The 27,373-nt window shown below is 39.7% G+C and overlaps 1 protein-coding gene across 2 annotated transcripts; it reads left to right on the top strand.

Annotated features, from left to right (window-relative positions):
• The first annotated feature begins 3,733 nt into the window (after nucleotides 1-3,733).
• On the top strand, nucleotides 3,734-21,662 carry LOC132323110 (cell surface glycoprotein CD200 receptor 1-A-like). Of its 2 annotated transcripts, XM_059837978.1 has the most exons (6): nucleotides 3,734-4,016; nucleotides 15,168-15,482; nucleotides 16,156-16,410; nucleotides 17,199-17,304; nucleotides 18,229-18,280; nucleotides 19,560-21,662. In XM_059837978.1, the coding sequence occupies exons 1-6, from the start codon at nucleotides 3,929-3,931 to the stop codon at nucleotides 19,680-19,682; spliced, it is 939 nt and encodes a 312-aa protein (XP_059693961.1). In that variant the 5' UTR covers nucleotides 3,734-3,928; the 3' UTR covers nucleotides 19,683-21,662. The 2 variants fall into 2 exon arrangements, with proteins under 2 accessions (XP_059693961.1, XP_059693962.1); XM_059837979.1 differs by lacking the exon at nucleotides 17,199-17,304.
• The last annotated feature ends 5,711 nt before the right edge of the window (nucleotides 21,663-27,373 follow it).

Genomic DNA, 27,373 nt, shown 5'->3' with positions numbered 1-27,373 from the left:
AAGCAGTGTGGCCAGCAGGGCAAGCAAGGTGATTCTCCCCCTCTGCTGTGCTCTGGTGAGACCCCACCTGGAGTCCTGCACCCAGATCTGGAGCCCACTACATAAGAAGGATGTGAACCCGATGGAGAGAACACAGAGGAGGGCCACCAAGATGATCAGAGGGCTGGAACACCTGGACTATAAAGGCAGACTGAGGAGAGTTGAGGTTGTTCAGCCTGGAGAAGAGAAGGCTCCAGGGAGATTTTTGAGCAGCCTTCCTAATGGCAACCTGCTAGAGAGCTGGAGAGGGACCTTACAAGGGCATGTAGTAACAGGACAAGGGGGAATGGCTTTAAACTGAAAGAGGGTAGGTTTAGGTAGATATGAAGAAGAGATTCTGATCTATGAGGGTAGTAAGGCACTGGAACAGGTTGCCTAGGGAAGCTGTGGATTACCCATCCCTTGAAGTGTCATGGCGTGGCTGGATGTGACTTTGAGCAACTTGATCTTGGGAAAGATGTCCCTGCCTATGACAGGAGGGTTGGAAATAGATGACCTTTAAGGTTCCTTCCAACCCAAATTAATCTAGGTTCCTATGAATTCTATGGGATCCTAGCTCTCAATATATGACTTGAAGAAAAGTCTGCTATGATTACTCATCACTCCTTGTGGAAAACTTCTGTTTTCTGTCATGCCCTTCTACAGACTTCTCACATCTCACTTCCCAAATTCTGCTGCCCTCAACCAGAAAGTTGCTTCCAAAGTATCTTAATGACATCTTGAATTATTCTTCCCTACCTAAAGTATATAGCTGTCTAATTTCTGGTTCTGAATGAATTTCTGTAGTAAAGATCTTCCATGATGACAACTTAAAGTTGGACTTTTCTTATTTAGAAGAGAGTTCGCTCTCTTTCAAAATCTCCTCTATCCCATTGCATCTCTTTTTTTTTTTTTTTTACAGAAATCTTGTATCCAGTACACTGCAAGTCTGAACATTTTCTACATCTTAATATCCTCTTGTCTTTGAATCAGATTTGAACACCACTTCTTTTACATTTGAGGCCTGACACTGCTTACATTTTGCCTATTTATCTCTCCAGTCTTCCTATCTTTACTTACAGAAACATATCTTCTTCCTCTCCATGCCCTTGTCTAAAACATAGCGATGGTATCTGTTCATCTGCATTACTAATTCCACGGTCAATGGTAAATACTCAGAAAATAAACCATTGTTACTGTGAATAGCACACTGAAAACCTCAGAACAGTCAAGAGGAGTGTCAAAATCCTATATTGAATGTTAAAAATCAAGTGGATAAAAATATACAGAACACCCTCCCACAAAAAGCAGTAGTCAATGAGATGTTCCTGGGACATAGATAATCCATCTGAATTTGTGTTTTACATTATATTCTTTATATGATAATTATCAGTCTTTCTTTTACTTCTTTAAATAAGACTTTAATTCACACTGCTCTGTTCCAGTGAACATCGATGCAGACCATTTTGGAACACCAGTCTGATCGTACAAAGCCAGAACACCAGACTGCAATCATCAGAACAGTTTAAACACAGTGTGCAGTTCAAGTGCCTGAGCAGTTCATTTCCTGCCAACTTTAATCTGTTTTCTGTCTTTTCCTCTTATGTCTCTGTCCTCACTGCTAATTATTCTGACTTGTATCTTTAATAGCTGAGGCCTTTTCTCTACCACTGACCACAGAATTGTGCTGGGGAAATGCTGTAGCTTAGGAAAGGAGAGGGATCCTGGAGTTTAAAATTATTGTATCAGTGAGGAAGTGGAGAAACTGATACAATATTATTTTAAAACAACCCACACAAGAGTATTCTGAAAAAAAACAACCCCCAAACATATTTTTCAGTGAAAGATGTGGGTGACATTCAATTTCTGGTGACAAGTATTTAACACAGACTTTTTGTTCTGAAACAGCTTCACCCTTCCCCTCTGCACAACGACAAGTCTCTTCTTTATTCTGATTGCAAGACTAAGTATTACCTGTTCTTATCCACAATCATTGTTTTTTCTTTTTTATAAATTCATAAACAAGGAAAAGAGAAAAGCAGTTTAAGACAAAGCTAAATGAAATTCATCACTTCTCTTTAAAATACTGATTTAACCTCATATTTTTGAGGTAGCTTTTCCTCAAAGGGCACCCCAGTTTCTTATTCAAAGACAGTATTTTCCTGTGGAAATTTTCAGTAAAATTACTTTTGTCAGTAGCAGAGTGAGCCACAGGGTTTTGCAGCTCTTGATTCAACCCATGCAGGACTAACATAATACACACTCATGCTTTACCTAAATCCTTCTCATCTACACAAAATTCCTGTCTGTCCTATTGGTGTTCCCACACTGCTCAGCCTCTTCCTCATGGTACCAACATTTATGTTGCTCTATGCACCCCATCCTTTTACTCTCACCACACCCATGGGCTGGCTCCTCTCTTCTCCATGAAGCATCTCCATTTTTGCTGGTACAAAAGTTATGGCACTTGGTGAAAAAAAAATGTAAAAGGAAGGAACCTTAATAAACTTTGAAAACAAGTCTCTGTGCACAAAGAGTGCTTCATTTCTTTACAGCTTCTAGTACCCATAAAATTTACCAGATGTCATCTGGTGAAATTTCAGCACACAAACTTCTCCACTGCTGCTCAATGGATAGCCCATCCTATGGGATAACACATTTAAGCAGTGGGGGGCAACAGCCAAGCAACTTCACCTGGTAAAAGGAATGAGAATGTGTGAAAGAAACAGCCCTGCAGACACTGAGGTCAGAGAAGGAGGGGGAGGAGGTGTTCCAGGTGCTGAAGCAATGATTCCCCTGCAGTCCCTGGTGCAGAGATCTACCTGCAGCCCATGGAGCAGCCCCACACTGGAGGAGGTGGATGTCTGAGAGGAGGCTGTGACCCCATGGGAAGCCTGCACTAGATTAAGGGCACATAATAGTGAATTGGTTTATGTCTTTGTTGTCCAGAGAAAAATGTAATTTCAGCTGTGCCAAAAAAAAAAAAAAATTCCTCAATATTTCAGCTTTTGTACAGATTTCTGCCCCCTTCAAATTAGATCAGATTCTAACAAAAGCATTATTTAAATGAAGTATCAGAGTTTCATTTTGGAAATATTTACTGTTTCCTTGTTTCAACTCTCCAGAATAAGACATTCTTCAGTTTTCCTGAAAACTGTCCCATATTCACAATTTTTTTCAGATTCTGCAAAAAATGAGTTTTGGATTTGTAATATTTTAGCTGGCAGGGGTGGAGATGGAGTAAAGGTACACCTACAACTTATTTAAGAGTTCATAAGGTCTGAACTTAAAAGTTCTCATGAGGCTGTGTATATGTATGGGAAGTGTAGAATTCCATCTACTAAGTAGGTACTTCAGAGAGAAATAATTGAAAATGTCGCTTACAGAGAAGATTTAAGACTACTTTTTTTTTTTTTTGAGAAGACATGCGAAAGAATTTTCTTGGAGGTTGTGCCGAAGATGTGATAAAGAACTAGCAGAAGTAAAAGTAGTGAGAAACATGAAGTCTCTCTCTAGTTTCCCAAGACTAAGATTTCCTTTTTGATATTAAACTCAGCACTGAATAATCTCCTCTGGTTTTACTCTCTCTGAACTCTGCTGCAGGGTTTATCTTCACTCATCAGCCTCCTGAAGAGAGCCAATGAACGGAAGGCAGAATTGCTCAGCCTGTTTCCTCAGTGTTTGCCTGGGTTCTCAGCACAGGAAGCTCTGAAAAGTCAGAAGGAGGAACCGCTCCAGCTTTGAGGAGCCAGTCAGTCAGGAGCATGCACAGCTAAAGGAGAGGCATGGGAAAGGGGGAGAGGAAACATTGACACTGGCTGTTGAGGATGTACTGGCAGGCAAGAAATGCTCCCCATGAGCACAGTTAAGTTGGTGGAGGGATGGATGGAGTGAGGGAGCTGCTTGAGCCATGAAAGCAGGAACCAACATGATGATTGCTGGGAAGATCGTGTATGTTTTTGTGCTGCTCATCCTCACCATGGTAATGAGATTAGCAGGTGAGTCTAACGGGAACCAACTGGCCATTGGGACGTAAGAATGGGACATGTGCATAGCTCCTTTCTTTACAAAAGCTATAAATAGTTCTGTGGCTTTAATATAGTGCTAAAAATTATGAAGCACAGTTAAGATATGCTTTCCCATACCCACTCCTGCTCATCTTTTCTTAGTGGTCACAAGGCTGTCAGGTATTTCCCCTGTGACTTCCATGTAGGCAACTATGTAGTGACCCTTAGCTGGGAAAATACAATTTTTCACAAATAGCCTTTTTCCTAAGACCTCCAAATGCACATCATCTGAGAAAATGAGCCTTTTGACACCCTAAAAGTATGCCTGGGAAATTGTTTGGGAACTTGAAGCTTTTGGATGTGTAGTTTCTGCTGAAGAGGGGCTGCAGGCACTTTGAAATAGAGTAGGGATTTCATGGACCTTTCAGAGGAGAAGTGGAAGGTCTCTGATGTGCTGAAAGAGGGGAGCAGCTTCTGGAATTTCGTTCTAAGGGGCATGGCCAGTATCAAGATGGAGAAAGGCTTTTGTACCAAGGGCAACGGCAGTCCAAATTTTCTGTCTTTTAGTGTAGTTGACTTCATTTTAATACAGTTTAACTACAGCAGTTAATGTTTCCCACATACTGCTCATTTGCATTTTCAGAGCTTATGCTCTTCCAGACACCATACAGCAAAACAGGGATTTGATAATGAAACAAAGGATTTGAGGAGCAGTTCCAGAAACTTAAACTGTTTCTGTATAGGAGGAGGAAGGCAGATAGGTCCATGAGATCCAAATTAAACTTCGGACATCTTTGAAAAATATGCAACATACATGCGTCCATTCCTATTATGGACAGATAGAACTAAACTACATCGACATGAGTTAGGTCATTCCTCTTGGTCAGAAAATAAAAATATCTCCTTTGTGGTATTTTAAGGCAAAACAGATGCAGTCGTTGGCAGTGATGGAACATCCATCTATAATGTCTTTGGTGTGATGATGAGGGGTTCTAAATGGTTACCCCTGAGCTACCCACTGGAAAAAATTTAAATACTTCATGAACATTATTAACATTATTTGGATCATTAACCTCACAATAGGCATACTGGTAGTAAAAGATCTGTCCCTATTCTTTAGGTATGAACTATCTCAAAAGAATATTGAGGAACCTGCTCAAGTTCATGCAGATCAATTATGGTAGCATCAAAGACAGTCTACATTTTTGAGGACAGTTGCTCAGAAAATAAAGGAGTGTGGATACACCACAGAATATTGAAGAAAATGTAGGGAGACAAAGGGGAATCCTACTGGCAAAAATTATCTTAAAAAATTCACTTTGCTGGAAATATTTTTAAAAAGTTTAATGCCAAAAAGTGGGGAGTTTTCACCCTAAGGTATTTGGATTTTAACTTCTTTGTGTCTTGGTTAACCATTTATATTGCCCTTCAAAGAATATAAAAAAAGATGTTCCATTGAAATCTATTTTCACACCTGAAACCTCTTTCCTCAATCTGCTCCCAATAAAAAGCAGCCTACATTTGATGGGAAGTTTTTAGCTAGCACTGCTTCTAAACTTGTTTCCTTCAGTATGAGGGTGGCTCTTCTGAGCAAGATCTAGCAGTAAGGGTTTTTTCCTTCAGAGATCACAGGCTAAATGTGTAAAGCTGACCTAATGTGCATATTCTGTCCAGATAATTTTAGTCTTCAGTGTTGCCTGAAGCTCAGAAGGAGCTATGTCCCCCCTTCTGAAGACTAGAGCAAGCTACAAGAAATGAAGCCATGGAAAATTTGTTGTATGTAACCAGACTTTATCTCCATTAACATTTTCCTTAACATTTCCTCAGCATGTTGTTTTGTGTGACTGAGTTAGTTTTTACCACAGCAGATTGGGCAGCTCAGAAAAAAGGCTGAGGTTGCTTCCTAATTGTCATACCTAGATCTACCCTTAGGAAGAGTTGGATAATAAGCTACTGAAGCTGTTGGGGCATGATCTCTACTAAAATTCCTTTTGTGACAATCCTCAGTAGCAGCAGTAAAAAAGACTCGACATTAAAATATTTTTGGTAATGCTCTGAAGATCTCTAGTTTAGCTAAGCACACACGACACCTAAAGTGGTTGAGTATACTCCAAGGGAGAGTGGTAAGGACAGGCAAGATCTTCCATGAGAAGTCCATGCAATAAATCTCTTTTTATTGAAATAACATTTTCTGGATTGACTGGGAATGTACTACCTCTGTGGTTTATCCTGTGACAATGGATATGTCCAAGTGCTTCACAGGAAGCTGCAAGAAATCCATTATTCAGTAATGAGATGTGATTCCCAATGGTTGTTCAGTTTTATCAATAGTGAAAAACTGAAGTCAGTGACATTGTGCTGAAATTATAGACTATGAGGTGAATGAAAGTAGATTTACAGAGCAACCTAGCTACAGTTCAAGTTTGCCTGCCTATATAACTTCCTTGAATGCTACTGCTTTCATTTTAATTTCTTTCCTTAAAACTAGTACATTCTTTTTCACTAGTGTACCAGTGTTTTATTGCTTTTTGACTATACTGCCCATGCAGTATGTTTCACTACATCTGTCTCTGTTGACTTCTATTCTAGTTTATGGTGGAATCTTGCTCCAGATACAAAAAATCATAGCCTAAAAAAATCTATTATGTAAGACAAACTCACATTTGTCTCCATTTCACTATTTCTTTGCTGCTCCTTTGGGACTGTGTGCTGGAATTATTCTGACTTCTTTTACCCTAAAAGCATCTGAACCCAAGCAGCCTGTTTTTCTCATCCAAATTCTTTTAAAAGATTTCTGTACCATGAAATAAAGCAAAAATTTTCTTAGAACACATCTAAACTGCCCTAGTACAATCTTCCAAACACATCCATATGATACCGACATTTTACTTTGCTGTGGTCCAAACACAGAGTGCATTTGTGCCTGAGCTTGTCTGCTTTCAAAACCATGGAAAGAAGGAAGTTCAGTCTTCCAAACTGACCACATACTTCATGACTTACATAGCAAGCAGATTTTCTTTAACTGTGAGTGCACTTTTAGAGGTAGGTGTTACTTAAAACTCACAGCTGATATATTTTGTAGTTAGAGGTGCAATCATTCTTAAGAAAAAAGCATAGAGGATTTTCTTATGCTGCCTTATCTTGGTGTTGAATAAGACAATACTGGAATGAAAACTGCAATGCTAAAGGTAAGCACTAGGCAAGGTATGACTGTGATTTCAACCATATAAAAGTGAGGTCAGAAGCATGTTTTCATAGCAGTTTGTTATCTGCTCTCTGCAAAGTATGAAAAAGACCGTATACAACCTACAGTTTGCAGACAATGATCTATTTTTGTTTAGAATAGTAAGAAAATGCTGCTTAAGCAAAAGTGAACAGTACTCGGTTTATTTTTCTTCTCACGTGGCTGAGAGTAAAAGGCCAAGTTCAGCACATAGAACAAAATATAAAACCATTTGTATCTGTTTCTATACTAAGAACTGGAAGCACTTTGTCACACGTGGTGTCACAGTGCTACTCTGAAAGCAATACTACCCAAGGCACTTTGACATCAAGTGCAAATCCCTTTTGCCCTCATCCATTCCAGCTCACATTCTGCAAGGAGGAAGATTTACTTACTTTGCACAGTTCAGAAGTAGCAAAGTTCAAAGTTTACAGCCAGACTGATATACTATGTGACAGCTTACCAGGTTCAGTGATGATTTATTATCAGCTGAAGATTTGGCCAACAGTGTCTGTTCCCTTCACTTAAGAAGTGTGCCCATCCTTTTTTTTCCTTTAGTCATATTTTATTGAGACATAACCTGTTTACATGGGGATAAATCACTGAATCACTGGATCAAATTGCAGGCATTGTATTAGAAAGCACTTTTCACAAACAATTTGAGCACCAAAACAAGGACCCATTTTATTGAAAAGCTGGTTTTAGTACTGATTAAGGCATGGTTCTGGATTCTACTTTCCAGTCAAAATTTGTTATACTACCTGTTTTTTATTATTATGACATTTTTAGCTGCTGAATTTCAGCACACATCTAACATTCTACTCGTAAAGGTCAACTGATTCTTCTTGTGTGACAGATCAATTCTTTATGCTAATTACACTGTGCTCTTCCTGCTTTCAACAGATTTCCTCACACGCTGCTGATACAGCCAATGGCATTAGTAAAAAACTTAAATAGAATTACGGCAAAATTCAGCTGCTGAGAAACATTATCAGCAAGCTACCTTAAAACTGGCACCACCATTTAATTGCCTTTTCTTCCTCTCCTTAACCCAGTTCTTTATCCATCCCTTGGAGAGTTGTAATCCCTGTAGTTGTCCCTTTATTCTTTCAGCTTAATTTTTTTTCAAGGGGACATTGTATCGAACACATCTCTACCAAAGTGAGCTTTATCATCTTTTCATTGCCTTCAAAATCAGCTTTCTTGAAAGACTGCTTGAAAAGATACTGGAGAAAGCTTAAGAGAATTGAAAAATCATAGAAAAGTTACAAATTAGGAACTGGCAACTGCAAAGGTATATTCCACCTTGAGAGGGAAGACTGAAACCTTGAGATCACTATTGTCTGCTATCAGTGTCCTCAGTGCTCTGCAACATATTTCAACTTCATGTTGAAGTTTGCAGTCTCAAAAAATCCAGCCATTCTATGAGCACTTCATATTGTAAAACCAATGACAAAGAGCATGAGATTACTATCTCAGTTTGCATGAAACAGCAAGAAAGAGTGATAATACTTAATACTTTTCTTGGTGGCAAGAAAAGTACTGCAAGTGGCATGGTAGTGATGACAGAAAAGAAATGTTAATGACATTTAGTAGTTGTGACAGATAAGAAATGTTAAAAGAAGAACAAAATAACAATTTGAGTATGAGGAAAAAAGAGAATTTTGAAGATAAATGAAAAGCCTAACTAGAATGAAATTAAAATAGGACATCTTTTCAGGGAATAATGGTAAGTGTGGTTAAAAGTGTGTGAGTGTGGTAATAGCAATAAAGGCATAAGTCTTTTAATGTGTCCTTTTAAAGATACATCCGTGCTGAAAAAGCTGTGATCTAGGTTTCAAGAAACAGAGGCATATGAACTTAGGTCAGCTATTTGATGTGTTTCTATAATGAAATTTAAAGTAGTCTAACTACTTGCTTCTCATCCGAAACACAGGGGTGGTTTTTAGCCCACACTCCATCCTGTACTGTAGTGACTATGTTTTCAAAGGCACAAAGCTACACTATATAAGAATCTGTCAGTACATCAGCAATTCCAACCCTAGTACAAAGCACTTCTCTTTATCTTTCATTTCATTCCAGACAAGCCTTGCTGGGTGTCACAGGAACTCTGTGGTAGTAGAAGGGGAAAACAGGTGCAGAATACAGACTTGTATCTGAACTCTTCCAAGAGTCAAGTGCTGCATTTTGCTTATGACTTGCTGTGACTCATTTACTACATTCATTCCAAGATACAGTTAGTCATTGGCTGTGGTATGATCATTGTTTCAGTTCATTATATCTCTAAGTTTAATACCTACAGAGGGTGTAGGGGGAAGAGGCATCAAAATGCTCTGGTAAATTATTACAGTAAGAAATAAAGAATCAATAGGATGTCTGAGAAATATGTCTGAGAAAGTAAAGTAGTCTCTTTATAGTGCAAAAAACTCTTTCACAGTTAAATTTTGCAAGAGGCTGTCATGGAAATTGAGGCAAAAAAAATTTCTACTGTGGTTTAAAACCTGCTATGAAGAATACCAGAGGCTGGAAATCTTTTCTGTTTGAAAGCAGCCAAAAGCACTTTCAGCCTGCGTATCTGTCTCTGATTTTGCAGTGATTCCTCTCAAAAGTTTAGTGGCTTTACAATCAAATGTTCCTGTTTTTAAAACCTTACTTCTTTTAGTGTGAGAAAGTCTCTGAGAAATAGGAGAAATGACAAAATAAGTGATACTGAAAAGAAGCTGGAGCAACTAGTTATTCATGAGAGCTTTCAAACATACTGCATAAACCACACTCAAAAAAAAAAGAGCAAATTTTTTCCCCCAGTCTTTTCAAATTACAGTAACCTTACAATGACAACAATAACCAGCACATTTTTGAAACACAAATGTGAACTCCTCAACCAAGTTTGTTTTTTCCATAAAAGTGGAATCTGTGCATTAGAATGGGTGCTCAGTGCACTGCAATAGAGCTTGAGAACCTTCTCAGACATGACTTGAAGTCTTCTGCAACAGTCAAGGAGAGACAATGAGAGATGGCATAATTAGATAGATTTCAGAGGCTTCAGTCAAACTGGAGAACCTAAAGGCCTGCTGCTATCAGATGAGTCTCCAAGGTGAAACCCGATCACAATGGATTTGCATTCACGACCAAAATAAAATGGTTCAGTCTGGTGCTGTACAGAACTCCCAGAACCTGACTCCTCTGTTTTCCACATCAGTGTGACGGACAGCGCATACTCCTGGTTTCCTGAGCTCTGCTCTTTCTGGCTAACAGAAAAAATTATTGCTGTTTTCCAGAGTCAACTCAATTGTGAAGAACATAACTGAAAATGAGATGTTATTTACAATAAATATTGGACCCTTTATTTCATATCTCTTGTGTGCAATGAAATAGTTAACAGTGCTCACATTTAATTACCATCCCATAATTAGCACTGCACCAAGATGAGCTTGATAGCTCACACCTCTTCAAATCTCTTGCTCTCTGCAGGGCCACAGAGGATGAGGCCCTGCTGCACTAATTATCCCCTTTTTCAGCCACAGCAAGCTGTCAGTTCAGTTCAGCTGTAAGATGAGATTTCACCTCAAGAGCTGTAGCTGTGCAACATGCTGATTTGTTTCTGAGCCTTTGAGCAGATAAATGCTGATGTGGGCACCATATATCTGCCTTAACGCACTGGTCACAAACCAATTGGTTATCACAGAGGAAACAGCAGCAAATGACTTTTAGCCACTTTGCAGCATGGACAGACCATTCCAGAAGACAGTGGTGTGGTGAGAGGTCTGAATTAAAATCCTTGCAGCACTGAACATTTTCTCTTTAACAGAAATGGAATACTGTGCTGGCTTTTGGCAGGGAGATAGCTCATTTTCTTCATAGTGGTTTCTATGGAGCTGGATTTGTGCTGGAAACTGTGTTGACATTACAGAGATGTTTTGAGCAGTGCTCACACAGAGCCAAGGCCTTTTCTGATTCTCACACCAGCACTGAGTGGACTGTGGTCCAAAAGAGCTGGGAGAGAACACAGCCGGGACAGCTGAACCCAACTGGCCATAGGCATATTCCAGACCATGTGGCATCATGCTCAGCACATAAAACTGGTGGAAGAACAAAGAAGGGATGCTTGGAGCTATGATGTTTGTCTTCCCAAGTTACCACTATGCATGATACAGTCCTGCTTTCGTGGAAATGGCTGAACATCTTCCTGCCCTTGAGGTGTTTTCCTTTTCTTGTGTGCATAGCTTTTGCTTTACCTATTAACCTCTGAGTTTTCTCACCTTTCTGATTCTCTCCCCATCCCACTGTAGGGGGAGTCCATGAGGGTGAGCTTGTGGCTGTGTGGGGCTTTGTTGCCAGCTGGGATTAAACCACAAGAAACACTTCTGTTTGTTTAGTTCTTCTGTAGAGTAGACATACACCCTCTAGGTTTAGTGAAATTTCCAGAGGAAAGGGGAGATTGCACCTTCCCTCAGAGCTGCTGAGTACATATCCAAGAGCAGACTGGGGCAGGCAGCATAAGGAGGACAAAGAAAGCAGATCAGGAGACCTTGGCAAAGGGCTTGATTGTAGCAGGCCCATAAGAAGTCATGAAAGTGAGGGAAAAGGAGCTCAGATGTGATCATGTAAAAAAAGTGCAACGTGACAAGTCAGCAAAAGCGTGTGGAGTAGAAAAGAAGACTGAGGGAAAGAACCTGTTCTTTAGGGGCAGAGGGAGCAGAGTAGATTTATTTTCACGTCTTTTACTTTCATGAGTAAAGTCAGCAATTCTGTGTCCCCTGCAGATCTGTCACTTTATGATATATTGATTTATGTTCTACTAAAATATAATTTTAGATGCTTACATGGCTTTTGGTATGCTCATTAGAAAGAGAAAGCAGAATATGTCCAACTTCAGTCCAATGAGAGGTCCTACCAATATCTTCAAAGTGGAGGAAATGCTAAGGCTGACCAGGAAGGATGGGATAGGGAAGAGGATAATTTCTATTTAAGGAATTGCCTTTGTGCTTGGGGATCCCATAGCTATTTACATATTAATTTCTGGGAATATACATTTTGGATTGCTTCTGAATAAAGCTAACTCTGTGGTAAGAACTAGCGAGTTTTGACATTTCCTGAGATTATACTTTAGTTTGAAATAGAAAGTTTATCAGAAACTTCCATGAAAATAGATGACATTATTCTTCATGGTTTAGAAGCTCCCTATCAAATATTACCCAGGCCCAGTCCTATTTTGCTCGTGAGTCACTTCAAAGTCACTTCAGAAACACAAATTAACCAAACTTTTAAGGATTTTTGGCAGACACATTCTTATGTAAAATAAATCAAAAGATCATGTTTCTAGAAGCATGTACCAAAAAAAAGAAAATCAAGGAAGAAAATTCACAATTAATATTTACATTAATGCTGTTTACCTGCACTCTAGCAATAAAAGAGGGCAGTAAAGTGAAGACAGTTTAACCTTTTATATTAATAAGACCTCTTTGCAAAAGTATGAAGCTGTGTGGATAGGATAAGCAAGAAGATTTTTTACTAATTACTGTGTCATCTGGGAAAAATTCTTGTCATACTTAAAGTCTTCTGAATCAATAACAAGGGAATTTCATAAGCCTTCTACAAAATTTCTGTAAACCTAAAATTGTATTTAAGCTTGATTCAGCAGATTTTAAGCTTTCTGATGTGGGTTCTTATTTGAAGTGAATGGTACCTGATTCATTCAGAGGAGAATATGACAGAAAGGCATAGTGAAAAGCACCACTTTCACTGCCTCTTTCTTTACAGCCTTGAAGCTTGAAAACCCATTGTGTTGGGGAACTTTTACATTGCAATGAGCTGCTTAGGAGATGCCGAGTTGAAAGACAAGTAAATTTCTGCTGCTTTAATATGTAAATAGAAGTCTACCCAGTTCAATATGCGCAACATTGTCATTCTTGCTCAACATTTGCAAACATTATCCAAAAATACCACCAGCTCCAACACAGGGGCGGTTTGAGTGCTTAGGTTTGCTTAGTCATTTTCAGATGAGGTCAGCCATACTCTGCATGACTTGGAGCTCTGAGGCTCTTAGCAACGCTAAAGTGGGAGAGGAAACACTTTGTTGTCCAGTTCTCAGAGGCACTCCTTGAACTCATCCAGAAACTATAACGAGACAAAAGACTTCTTTCAGTTCCACTCCTGGTAAAATAATTTGAGTTTAAAGTTTAAACACACACCTCACACTTTCTTGGAATGCCATTTAGTAGAAAAATACTTGTCCTTTAAAAACACCTCCAGAGTAATAATGTATCGCAGAACACTCTTAAGAGCCAAAGTGTCTTCACACAAAGGAAGATAACACTCAAAATGAAAAGGCAAAAACCTTTTGAAGGAATATATAAGAAGTTAAAATGCAGTGAAGTGTGCTCATTTTGCAAGTCAGAAAAAAATTTCCCCAGAAAACAGTCAAACAAAACCAAAAGTAGTTGAGCTGAAATGGTTCATTCACCTAGATTCAAGAAGATAATGAGATTTCAGAAAATATTAGTAAGGTAAAACCAACTGTAATTTTCTTAAAGAGGCAAATAGATTTGACTAATTCGTTAAAGTTGATGCTCATTAAGACCACTTCCTATGGCATTGTGAATGTTTAAGAACTGGGTTTGACAATGTGCTGGACAGCAGAAATAATATAATTCCAGATCTGGGTAGGGAGTAGCAAAACCCAGAAAAGTCAGATCTTGTACCACGGAGGAAAACTGACAAGGGTTTCATTAATTCATGCAAAAATTTAATCTTCTAATTCTTTGCATATTCCAGATGTACTTTCAATTGCTGCATTAGTGTATTTGCTTGTAAGCTTTAGGGAGGGGGTTAATATTTTTGGAATAATGTGTGAAAAACTTATTTGTCAGTACCAATCAGATTGGTTAACTTCAGCTGTCTGACCAGATTAATACAGGTTTTGAAAGTAATACTCTGACTTTCTCCTCACACACAGCTTGCAGACTAAAATGATTACTCAGCCAAAGGAAGAAGCAACTTGTGTCTCACCTGTGACACAAAGAACTGAGAGATCAGTGGTTTACTGTCCAAAAGTTTATTGGCCACCAAGTAAAAGAGGAAATGAGTGAAGTGGTAAATAGAGGTTTGTTTGGACAACAGCTATGGGTATTATTCCTATAAAGCCATTAATTGAAAAATTTCATTCATATACATTGTGAAATCTAGGGATTGCTTGCTTTTAACTTCAGCAGAAGCCAGAGGACACAAAAGTCCCATTCCCTCAGCTACTCTTCACACTGGATTACAACCTGCACCTCAGACTCTTTTTTTCTCTCAGTCGCACAAGCGCCTCACAAAAGAGGCTCCTTTGCACATGTAGGCAACACTAATGCACATATAAGAAAACCCTGAGACACAAGACAAAATCCTTCCCTCCTACACAAAGCTCCACCAGTGCCATGTGCACCTGTGCAATGCCTGAGAGGTGTAGACAAGGCCTTTGCCCAGAGTGTTGGATTTCATATGAATATGCAGAAGTAAAATTGTTTACTTTGTGAGCAGCAGCAGATAGAGAGAAAAGCCACTGTCCATGTGGCCAGATGCAATAGTCATGTTCCTGTATTTTAGGTCCCGTAAGCAACCCACTGGAGGATTTGCTCACACAAGCACAGCCTTTGGATGCGGAACTGCTGAAGACAATGGGCAAGAGTAGAGTCCTCCTCCAGCATCCAGTCTTATCCATTAAGATGATCCTCAGTGAGAAATTTGTATTGCAGGGGGTGGCCGAGACAGGCCACTGGCTCCATAATCCACAGCTGTTGTAAGAGATGACAGAGAGTGTGCAGACGAGCACAGGCATGGCCTCACGCTTGTTTGTAGCACTGCAGACATTTCCCTGTGAAGCCCAGACCACAACTCCTGCGCTCCTTCTCACACACATTCTCCTTTTTTCTCCTCAGGGAACAGCTCCTCAGTGTTAGTGATGACTGTAGGTAACAGCTCTGTTCTCACCTGCCCTGTCAAAGGAAATCTAACTATGCTAACATGGAGGATAACCCCCACGGCTGGAGGCCTGTGCACCTTGGTATACAGGGTTGATAAGAACGCGACACACAGAACAACCTGCAGTGACAACATAGACTGGACATTCAGAGCAGGTCTGCCTCCTGCCCTTGAGATACAGCAAGTGGGAATAGCCCAGGAGGGAAATTACACCTGTGAAATGGTATCAACAGAAGGGAATTTCCACATAAGCCACTACCTGACTGTGCTGGGTAAGGAATGTGCAAAAGGGGAGGTTTTTTTTTAAATTAAACTAGTGAGGGTAGGGTTAGATTAGATATTAGGAAGATATTTGGTATTGGGAGGGTAGTGAACCACTGGAACACTGATTGTCCAGAGAAGCTGTAGACATCCCAGTGTTAAAGGCCAGGCTGGGTGAGACTTGAGGCAACTCAGACTTGTGGAAGGTGTCACTTTGCATGGCAGGGTCTTTGGAACTAGAGGATCTTTAAGGTCCCTTCCAACCTAAGCCATTCTGTGATTCTTGCCGGGATAAACTCATGCATTTCATTGGGAGTATTTCTGTGTCTCCTTTCTCCTTATTTCCCGTAACTCTTCTCCCTTCTGCTGCTCCTTTTTCCACTGTCTAGTTAGAAATGACAGGCGTGAAGCAATTTCCCATGTACACACAGAGGGTATGAATGGCTGTGATGAGGCTCAGCTGGATGGGGGAGAGTTGGGCAAAAGGGAATAAGAGAGCTGTTCTTCATCTCATGTATTTTGGGTCCATGTTGCTGAATGGGGTGGGATGGGATGGCACCTCCAACCTCATTCTCCTCTTTTCTCTGGGTTCAGTTCGGATTCATTTTGGGTGGAGAACAAGAACAGCCCAGCCCAGCTGTGCCCAGCTAACTCCATGCATGTCCCCTTGCTGGTGCTTTGCAGCTCCCCCAAGGCTGAGCCTGTCCTGTGATGAGCAGGGCAGCCCCGTGTGCGAGGCAGTGGCGGGGAAGCCGCCAGCTCAGCTCTCGTGGGTGCCAGAGGGCAGCTCCACTGCAGAGGAGAAGTGCCACGACAATGGGACAGTGACTGTCCTCAGCAAGTTCACAGCGTGTAGCACCAATGTCACCAACGTGACCATCTGCATGGTGTCCCACCCAGCTGGGAACTGGAGCCAGTCCATAGCCTGCTGTCCCTCAGGTGAGCTTCCCTTTGTATGTTTTCAGTGTTCAAACCCCTGTATTGCTTACTCAGCTCTTGGTCCTTCTAGGAAGGAAAGTGTCTAAAAGATACAGAAATCTTCAGTGATATTCTATAGAGACAAGAGTATCATCCCTGTCTGCCTTTGCCCAGAAACATCACCAGCTTGTTTGTGTTCTGGACATTATTTCCCAATGCTTTCTTCCCTAAAAGGGATATATATAAGTGTGGTAGTATTCTTTTGCTAATGAAAATGCTTTTGGAAACAGAAAGAAAGCAGTCATTATCTTTGTATTCAAATAATCACTTGGAATTAGAATATTAGGATTTTTTTTTTTTGGATGCAAATTTTAATATCATGGTAAGAGATGGAGAGTCAAGTCTCAAGTGGCTAGCAGGAAAAAATATATTCCTTCATTCCAAATTGTGAGTGTCTAATACCGTATGACCCTTGGGTTCTGGTCTTTGGTTTTCTTGTTGCTTTTGAGAATATTTACGACTGCTGAGAAATGATGAGTCCTTGAGAGGAACTCAGGTGTGGCCTTGTGAAAATATATTATGAATCGCCACTGTGACATTAGTGGAATCTACTTTTGCCTCTGACAGAGACTCCATTTGTGTTTCTCAGCAAAGTTTCATTAGTAAGTTTCCCTTCTGCTGAAGGACATTCTATTTGTTTTACAAGCATGCTGAAAATGCATGCATGTGCTAAAGCAACTTTAATCATGTACTGAAATAATACAGAAACTGAGAAGAAGATATAACTGAGACTGTCTCTTTATGTTTAGAGAAAATCAGCACCAACGTTTTCCTATATGCCTGCATCATTACTTGTATTCTCATCATTATCACCTTGCTGGCTGTCATTTACTATTTCAAGCTCCACAGTGATAGGTATGTACTTATGCCAAGGTGCTAAGGAAAAATTGTCTAGTGATAGAAGAAATTTTAAAGTACTCTTTGTGTCTTGAAATCATATTATTCTGTCAGTCTGTGATGCTGTGATTAACCAAATTAACTACATCAAATATTTCTGTACTGAAGACACTGCGCACTGTGCATTGCACACATCTTCACAGAATAATGCCCTGAGTAAAATATAAATGGGATGAAGTTGGCCAGGGACTCTGATTGCACTGCCTCCTAAAGAGGAACACTTCATTCTGATAGGAATCTGTGAAAGTAAATCTTCTTCAGATACTGTGTTAGTCTGCCAGTATCTCTCTTGGTTAGATCAGGGCACTGGTTCTGCTGCCTAATAAGTTTCACTAAATGCCAGAGGACTAAACAATACCAGCCTGCCATATGAACAGAAGGGACAGCAGATTGTATCTGTATTTATTAAAAAATTCCTTGAGTGAAGCTGGGCTCTAGTCCCTTTAGGATTTCCTATGAAAAAAAAAAAAAATGTAGTTCTGAGGAGTACCTACAGAAATAATTTGCGGAGTGGAAGCACCTGTACTGAAAACCTCAGCTAGGTTCCTCATTTGCCTGTTACTAACTGTTTTTCTCTCAGGCCTCTTCGCTCAGAGGTGAAGAATTAGTTCAATACCATTTCACTAACTGCAAAATGTATATCCTTGCAGAGGGCTTTGATTCTAATCTGCTTCCATTTTATGTATAAGCACCCACAAACATAAGAAAAGACCTTTTAAGAAAGGTAGGGTGCTATAATTTCAGGATCAAATGTCAAGGAGAGAGAGGCATGAGAAGGTTTTACTCTTGAAGACAAGAAAAAGAAATGTTTCATAAGCTTTTGATCAAAGAAACCAAGCTGTGATCCAGCCAAACATATTTTAATACTTTTATTTTTCACAGACCATGCCACAAAACCAAACCTCCTGACATCGCTCCTATACATTCCCAACAGGTAAGGAGAATTATGCAAATTAGACCATCACCAAATTATGGTCATTCTGGTAGCCCTGGAAACATGATCAGTGAAAGGAAAACATTAGATTTTTACTCTCAGCTTTCAGCAGGTACTACCGTGTCTGACATATTTACTCTTAGCTCTTTATAGGACAAAACAAAGTTATTATCTTCACCATAACTTTGACCTGGAGCAAACACTAGAGGTGCGTTCCAACAGCAAACACTCAGCTAAAGCCATCCTTTAATTTTAACAAGGAGTCAGCCCCACCACATTTCCCTTGTCAAATCATGTACTCTGACCACAACTGCTCCCCAAATAATAGTTAGGACGGGAGACAATAGCATGGGTTGGGGGATATTAAGAAAACTATTAGTGAACAAGAAGGTTAAGCAACAAGATTAACAGACACCAAAAGAAAAAGAATATCCCTTTTGGTGTCCAGAATGATAATTGTGTGAATTTTGAAGGCCACTCTTTATCTTGAATGGTCAATCCACTATCAAAGAAAAAATCATACTCAAGAACATGGAAGGAGAGCTGAGCTGCAAACTGGGAGATATTTTTGGATATCTTATGTTGTTAGAAGCTTCCTGTGTAACTGAGCAATTCACTTGTAAGCTTTCTCTGTTCTCTGGTGCCAAATCCAAATAACAGCTTATCTATGCAGACAAGATGTGTTACAATTATAGGGTATCTGTGCACCTACAGTATACACTAGACTCAAATTCTGCCATCAGCTTAAAAAGATGCTTCAGTTTCTAAAGAGACTTGGTCAATTCGAGTTATTAGTATTCCTGCTGTTCTGCTGCCCTCCCTCCCAGTTGCTGCTGACAGACAGTTACATTAATGTAAAATAATGGTTTAAGTACCAGCATTCTTGCTGTCATGTCATGGCACTTTCATTGGCATGTCTGTAGACTGAGATGCAGACTGATTAGGAATGAATCAAGGCCAAGACTCCAGCATATTATTTGCTCTTTCTAGAGAATCAGGCCCTAACAAAATTTTTTTCAGGCTAACAAAAGTGGAGTAGAAGGGAGGATAAAGGAGGCAAGTGGAACAGTACCTCACCACCCTCCAAATCTTTGGTAGAAACAGCAATCCACATTCCTTGGCAGAAAAAGAAATCAAGGGGGTTTTTTTCTTTAGTTGAAGAGGAGTAAATATGAGAGCACTATTTCCCAGTTATTTTCTTCCGTCCAGATGAAAGATTTGTAGTCTTGCCAAGCTAAATTCCTCCTTGTATTCACAGGTTTTGGTTTTGTTTTGCTAGGATGACACAATGGAAGTGGAACCTTATACTACTTATGTGCAGAAGGAAAATGTAATTTACAACTCAATGTCTGATCTGACAGTGGGGCAGAATCTTCCACAAGACCTGTGTTCAGGAACATGAATGATTCAACACCAGAAAAGGAAAGAGATTCTTTATAGAAGACTGGTTATAGAAAGAAACTTGAAGATTTTGGGGCAGCATAGATCACTAGGTCTGTTCAAACACCTCTGCTTGCTGATGAGTCCATAGTTCTTTTTTTTCTCCCTGTTTTGCTTTCTTCCTTGGGAAAATGTGTTATTCCTTGGGAAGATGTGACTGACCACACACGATAGTTTTTCCTGGAAAAGAAGTTGTGACCAGTCTTCCCTTTGCTGTTGTTGCCTTGGGATCCTAGTTCTGTCAGTCACTTGTAATTGTTACTTTGATGCACTTGACACTATGATGTACGCATTTGGGAGACCACAGGAGTGTTCTGTCTGAAGTGAAACAAAACACTCTTCCACCAGCAGCCACTTTTTTCTAATACATATATTAGTAACGCATCACCTGATGACCTACTGATCATCACTGAATGAATAACTCAAATAGCAGAAAATAATGGTAGGGAAGACTTAGTTCCGAAAATGGAAATAAGGGATAAATTTAAGGTCATCCACTAAGAAGGAGACAGCACCAGCATGGCTAATTCACTTGTTAGGTTCATATCCAGTCATCATGGAGTGTCATCCAGAAGAATCTGGACAAGTTTGATAAGTGGGCCGATGGGAATCTCATGAGATTTAACAAGACCAAGAGCAAGGTGCTGCACCTGGGTTGGGACAACCCCTGGTATCAACACTGACTGGGGCATGAATGGATTGAGAGCAGCCCTGCTGAGAAGGACTTGGGGTGGATGAGAGGCTGGCCATGACCCAGCAAAGTGTGCTTGCATCCCAGAAAACCAAACATGTCCTGGGCTGCATCCAGAGCAGCATGGCCAGCAGGGAAAGGAAGGGATTCTGCCCTTCTACTTTGCTCTTGTGAGACCCCACCTGAGGTACTGCATCCTGCTCTGGGGTCCCCTGCACAAGCAGGACGTGGACCTGCTGGAGCAGATCCAAAGGAGGCCATCAAGATGATTAGAGGGATGGAAACACCTCTCCTATGAGGAAAGGCTGAGAGAGTTGGGATTGTTCAGCCTGGAACAGAGAAGGCTTTGGGGTGACAAAATTGTGGCCTTCCAGTCCCTGAAGAAAACCTGCAAGAAAGACAGAAATGGACTTTTACAAGAGCATGAAGTGATAGGGCAGTGGGGAATAGATTCAGAACGAAAGAGAGTAGGTTTAGATGGGATATTAGGAGGAAATTCTTTTCTTTGAGGTAGTGAGACACTGGAGTAGGTTGCCAGAGAAGCTGTGGATGCCCCACCCCTTGAAGTGTTCAAGAACAGGTTGGAAGGAGCTCTGAGCAACCTGGTCTAGTGAAAGGTGACCCTGCCAGTGCCAGGGCAGGTGCACCTTGATGATCTTTAAGGTCCCTTCCAGCCCAAACCACTCCATCATTTTGTGATTTCCACTAAATATGTTCCTTCAGAGTTTCAGATCACTGGTATGGTTATTTTTCTATAAGATTCCATGAAGATATGGCATTCCTCTCTTCATTAAGAGTATAAGCATTAAGATACTGTAAAATACTTATGTTACTCAAAACTCATAGGCTAATTTAACCAAAACAAAACATAAAATGTTTCACAAAACAAGTACAAATATATCTTCTATAAATGTGCAATAATGTACAAAAAAGATAAAATGCTTGCTAATTGTAGTAATATTTATTTTTACTACCAAAACTGAAGTTTTCTTTCATTTGTATGTCTAGAAATTTTACTGATATTCTTTTCAATGTAATTGCAAGTTCGCTTTTTTTATGCAAATTAGCTTATGTATCTTATAGTGTCTAATTTTGAGGTGACTTATTCTCACCTTCACAAAATATCCCTTGGAAATAAGTAAAATAAATTATCCTCTATATAGTAGCAGTTCTCATATTTTTTTCATTGATGCCTTTCTAGCAAAAGTATGAACTGACTTTACAGTAAGAATAAAGAGACATGTTTATAAACCTCTGTTGACTACCTCTTATTTCAGTGTTTTAAAAGACTGACTGGGTACTTGGTCTGATTGCAACATCAGAAGAACTGAACTTTTCCTTTAGATTTAGAAATATCTTTTGACACACATTGCTAGAGCTTTCTTTTGAGCTAAGCTCCCAAGGACTATGACACAGTGCTTGGAAAACAGACTTCTAAGCTAATTGCAGTTCCTAAATGTATTACTCATGCAAACTGATACAGTTGGTTATTTACTCTCACTCTAGCATCCATCAAGCAGCCACTCTTCTCCAGGTGCTTTTTGCAAGCAAGTATTGCTTTTCTCCATTTTTGCATGTCATTTTAGAGTGGAAGGGATCAAAGTTGAATATCAAGCAGCAACAAACAACTTTTAAAGGAACTTCAGTTTCCAGTGGCTGACCAAGGAAGAGAGCCAGTCAACACAGGCATAATCCTCTGAAATTCCTCACTTAAAATAAGTGTTATACTGAGCAGTGATCTTTTTTTCCCACTCAAAACCAGAGTGCCATCACTTCTTAAGACTGTTTTTCTGTGGACTGGAAAGTATTCTATGTTGTTCAGTGTTCATAAACGGGGTTCATCAGCTCTCGAAGGTAGATCGTTGCCAGTTTATAAGCAATATATATTATATTTACAGAAGTCTATTATCTGTTAACCTACTGTCTAGCTGTAGGGTTTTATCATTCTTCACAGGCCTGTTACACTGGACTAAATCACGTAAGTTCCAGACCTGGACATCGTTAAGTTGCTTATTGGTTGATTATTTTCTTTGTCCTTTACTTTGTTCCACATTCAGACTTGCTATGGGCAGAAAAACAGAACCTTAGTTTGTGACCGTGATAAATAATATTGAGTTAAGAGTCTCATGACTCTTATGAAGAGTATACACACATGCACAGGTATGCTCTTGGTCCCCAGCAGCATGGAATTCTAAAGCAGAGAGTCCCTTTTGTGCACTCCTCTCTCTCTCCCTCAGGGTGCTTGCTGCTCCTCTGTGCACCATGCTGCTGTTGTGGTGCAGACATCCTCCACACAAAAGTGCTGTGTTGGCTGACTCTTAGCAGTCAGGCCAGCCTGCCCTCTGAACTCCCCAGATGTTGCAAAGTCACAGGAAGAAAGTCAGCAGCTTTTCAGCTCATCCCGTATAGAACGGTTTTGGCCTTCACCACATTTACCAATGCTCTACCTCATGCCGCAACATTGAATTTTGGTAAATTTGCATCTCGCACTTTTACTGCTGTATTTTATCTTCACATGCATCTTTCAGTCTCCTGACAGGTTATAACTGCCATTCCTGCTCTAAACAAGCAGTTAATACCCACAGTTACCTTATGACTGTAGAGAGTCCTGAGCACCCAGCTCACACGCACAGCACGGCAGCAGATTCTCTGCTGCTGTGCATCCACAGAGCAGCTGCTCACCTATGCTTTAGGATGGCAGTGGAATGCTAAAAAATGGATGCACCACCAATCCTGAGGCTGAACATAGCTTCTGTACATGCATCAATTTCTGGATGTCTCTAGCTGAAAATTGTTTCAGAGGAACAAGGCCAAGCCCTTCACCACTGTAACAAAACCACATAAGATTTGCTTACATTGCAAATATCAGCAGAAAGGTAATTATATCCTCACTTACCTGCTTCAAACAGGTTTCCTAATAACAGAGTCCAGTCAAAGGGGTGTTTCAGACATTACCCTGTCCCTGAATCCCAACAATTTGCAGGATTTACAGCTATGTTCTCCTGCCAGTATCGCCTACTCATATTTGATGGTTTACTACTAGCAGCCTAGTTTGTAACTCTCCTGTCCATTGTAACCCTTTGGTTCAGTGTGTGACTGCTGAAGTACTGCTCAGATTACTTTCAGTTATGAATTAAAATAACCTGAGAGTCTTCTATGTTTATCCTCTTGGCTACAGAAATTTAAGTTTTCCTGTTAGAGCTGGGTGACTTTCACATGAGCATTCTCCCTCTAGATGTAGCAGGGCTTTCTTCATACAAATCTAAAGAATAAGTGTACTTACACAAATCTTGAGAATGGGTGTATTGGCAAGGGAATTCTAAATAATTTTTTTTAAAACCCCAATTTATTAAAATGAAATTTAAAAAATCTAAAATCTCTAGCAGAATAAAAACTGATTCAAATTTAATTGGTGGGGAAATAAAAGTGTACAGTGCATTTAGTCATAACTAGAAAGAAATATAAAAAAATACATTTGCACAGAAGTTATGCAGTCAGATCAAAATCTGTTCACAGAAAATACTAAGTAAAGAATATTCACTACTAAATATATTTAATAATGAATATGTAAGAAAGGCTTCCACATCCTAACTTTTTCTCCCTTTCATTCACCGTTGAGAAATCTTTTCTCTCTGGTGGACTAAAGATGCCAGCTATTTTCGACCATGTGTTAAGTTTAAAAATAATCTACCTCATGCTTTTTGTCATTTACCTCAGATAGCACTGTCCTCAGTCAGGAAACTGCATGAACCTCCAGAGAGGTACCTCATCATTTTTATTCAATATCTTTGCTAAACCTCTTCAATGAAATCTGCTCAATAGCAATTACATTCTTAAGCATGTGGGCATACTGAAATTATTTCTAGCTTCATAAAGACTGTCTTGTAATTTCCCTGTGGTCCCCATCATTTGCCTCTGTCAGTGTTGCCCTTCAATATGTGCATAAAACTTTAAGTATTATAAGGCAGATGATATCTTGAAGTTCTGAGTTTGCAAAGCACTTTGAAGATAGGGACCCTAATCCAAAACTAGGGATCCACCACCTTTTGAAAATACAAATTATAAACATAATCTGGAAACCAAACTGGACAGGAAGCTTGTTTGCTAAGTATTATGATTTATACTAGCCAATTCACTCCAGGAGATACTGTTTGCATAAAAGCTTCCTCACTCATCACTACGGATGAATTTCTCCATTAAAATAAATCTGAGAATCACACCTGCTTCTGTCCACAGTATCACAAGTACTACATGCAAGTGCAAATGCCATGGAGTAACATTCCAGCCTAACACTGCATTTTGCTCTGCCAATTTTCCTTTTTTGTAAGAGCATATTCTTATTACACCATAGACCAGTCCTGCTGTTCTTCACATTTATTCACTGAACTCCAGTAGTTATTATGTAGGTGTCAGCATTGCCTTTACCAATCAGCAGCTGCAAAACATTGGTATGCAAAGAAGCTCAAAGTGAGGAGATGCACACAGTCAGCTTTATTCTGATAGCATTAACAAGCTTGTTGCAGAGTGGTTGAGACTGACCTGTAAAATGATTGTAGCAGGATAACTATTGAGGGGTTATTTTGATGGTCTATTTTAGCTTCAGTTATCTTGATCTTTAGCCTCCCACAGCTGTTCAGTAAAGCAGAAAGTGATATGTCACTGTGGTAAATTGTGGGAGAAAGAGGAAAAAGGGACTTCACAGCTTTGCTGCACCAAGTTATACATTTTTTTATGAAAGATTCTAAGGTTTTTCACTTTACCTCAAAGTCTTTCAGACATTTTTTTTCCTAGATCAGTATTTTCAGGTTTACTTCAGTATATTTCATCCTGGGTATAAGAAATATTCTGGCTATATCCAAATGAAAACAGTAATTCAGGAACAGATCATGACCACTAGATGACAGTTATACCTCACCCTGTGAAAAACTGCCACAGGGAAGCATTAGTTCTCTTCACACTTTCTTATTAGATTTGGGATAACAACCAATTTTCCTATATTTCCTACATTTTCCTACATATAACCTAATTTGTGGCAGAATGTTCTGACAAAAAGTAAAAAGTTATTTTCTTGTGCATAACAACATTGAGAAATAAGGCATTTCAAAGGAAAACCAACAGAAATAACATACTGTACACCAAGAAACTAATTCAGAAATCATTGGAGATTTCTCCATGATAAACACAACACCCAAATGCTCAGTGCTAAGTAGGTTCTGAGGGTACAGAGAAAAAAATAGGGCAAAACCAGTGGAATCTCTAGGGCTGGCATTGTAAAAGGCAAATGAGGGAGTGATTAATGAGACCTCAAAGACTGCAGATATCAACAGGAGTTCCCTTCCTTTTTCAGCACTCCAGCTTTGCAGTGGAAAGGTTCATTGTCCTCCTCTCTATTTTATTTTGACTCTTCCCCTGCACCCTTATGGCTCTTTCACAGTGAGAACCAGGGACCAAATACTATTAAAAGTTTGCATCCCATCACAGTCACACACCTTAATTCCCTTCACATTTCTAGTGAGTGACCACTTCATATCCCCAGTTCAACCCATCTCTCTCAGCACTCAGACCTCTCAGTACTGAAATGCTGATAAAAATGTTGGATGCTGCCAATGAGAGGCTCCTGTATCACCACATTCCAGACACACTGTGGGTGTCTGATGGCATGCACACTGGGCTATATAATGGGAAAAGCTCTTTTTCCAAATAGAAAGCAAACAGATGTCTGGCCATGGACTTATGTGATCCATCATGCTCCTTGGCATGCTGTTTCAGGAAAGGGAAGCGGGTGGGTGTGAGGTCCCAGCAAAGAACAGGGGCATCTGGGTTAGCTAGTCCTGTTAAAAGGTGGGACCAGCATAGATCTGCAGGAGAAACTTAGGGGAGGTTATATGGAGGTGGTTTATAGATGAATGACTGTAGTACCATGCTTTTTAGAAGTGTTTACTACTGGCTGGGTACAGTGCAGCTGCCTCTTTCCAGCTCCAGAACCTCTACTCTAGGAAGGCAACTCAGCACATTACAAATCTGCTATCAAGGTGAAATCTAACTGAGAGAATATCCAAACCAAGATGCTGCTGTAAATGTAGGAACTGCTACTGTCACAGCAGAGGAGCGTGGGAGGTGACAAAAAAGTGATTCCTTAAAAAACATAATTTCCTTTACTTCATTAGTCCAATAAGGCTCATGTAAGTAGACAGTCATGGCTCTTTGGGTTTAGTATCAGTATTTCAGGAGCAGTCCAGAATATTGTAGCAGATGAATAATAGTGCCTTGCCTGTCATTAAATACTTCTGAGCCAAAGGTCTTGTGGCACTTCACCATTACTTCTAAATGTAACTTTATTAATCTGCTTTGCATTATCATCAGTATTTTAAAATTAAAACCAAAATATCATCACTATTTTCAACAGACAAGAATATAAAGGGAAAGAAGGATTCAGTGATTTGCATGTGACCACCAAGAACCACATTTTGCCTACTCTGAATTCAGGACAGGTCTACCACAAGAGTAAACAAAAATAAAAAATAATTAGCATGTTCTAATCTTCCTTAAAAAAAAGCTTTATGTGTAATACTTTAATAATCAAAAGCCAATTTCTTCACATCTAAAAGTCTTGTTTTTCCTTCAGGTAAAAGGGTAACGACACAGATCTATTTTGTGAAGTGCGTTGTCTTCTACTTATGACAGATATTGTGTAAAAACTAAGTATTACTTTTATTATCAAAGCACAGCAACCTCTGAGACTAAACACAGAAAGCTGAGAAAACTAAAAATTTATTTAAGAGTCCCAGTATAGAAAGTGAAAATTGTAATGTCAAACTGAAAGTGGCAAGTCAAGTTTAGATGGGCAAGCTGTCCTTCAGTTCCTAACATTTGCACCATGTCATAGAAGTGTGTATAATATCCTCACAGAAAGTAATAGTGAGCCTTTAACAGAGAGAGTTTTAATGTCTTTTGGTATTTGG

Source organism: Haemorhous mexicanus, chromosome 2 (genome assembly GCF_027477595.1).
Source record: "Haemorhous mexicanus isolate bHaeMex1 chromosome 2, bHaeMex1.pri, whole genome shotgun sequence".
NCBI lineage: Eukaryota > Metazoa > Chordata > Aves > Passeriformes > Fringillidae > Haemorhous > Haemorhous mexicanus.
The sequence above is the reverse complement of the archived record's forward strand: the minus strand, read 5'-3'. Positions and strand labels throughout refer to the sequence as shown.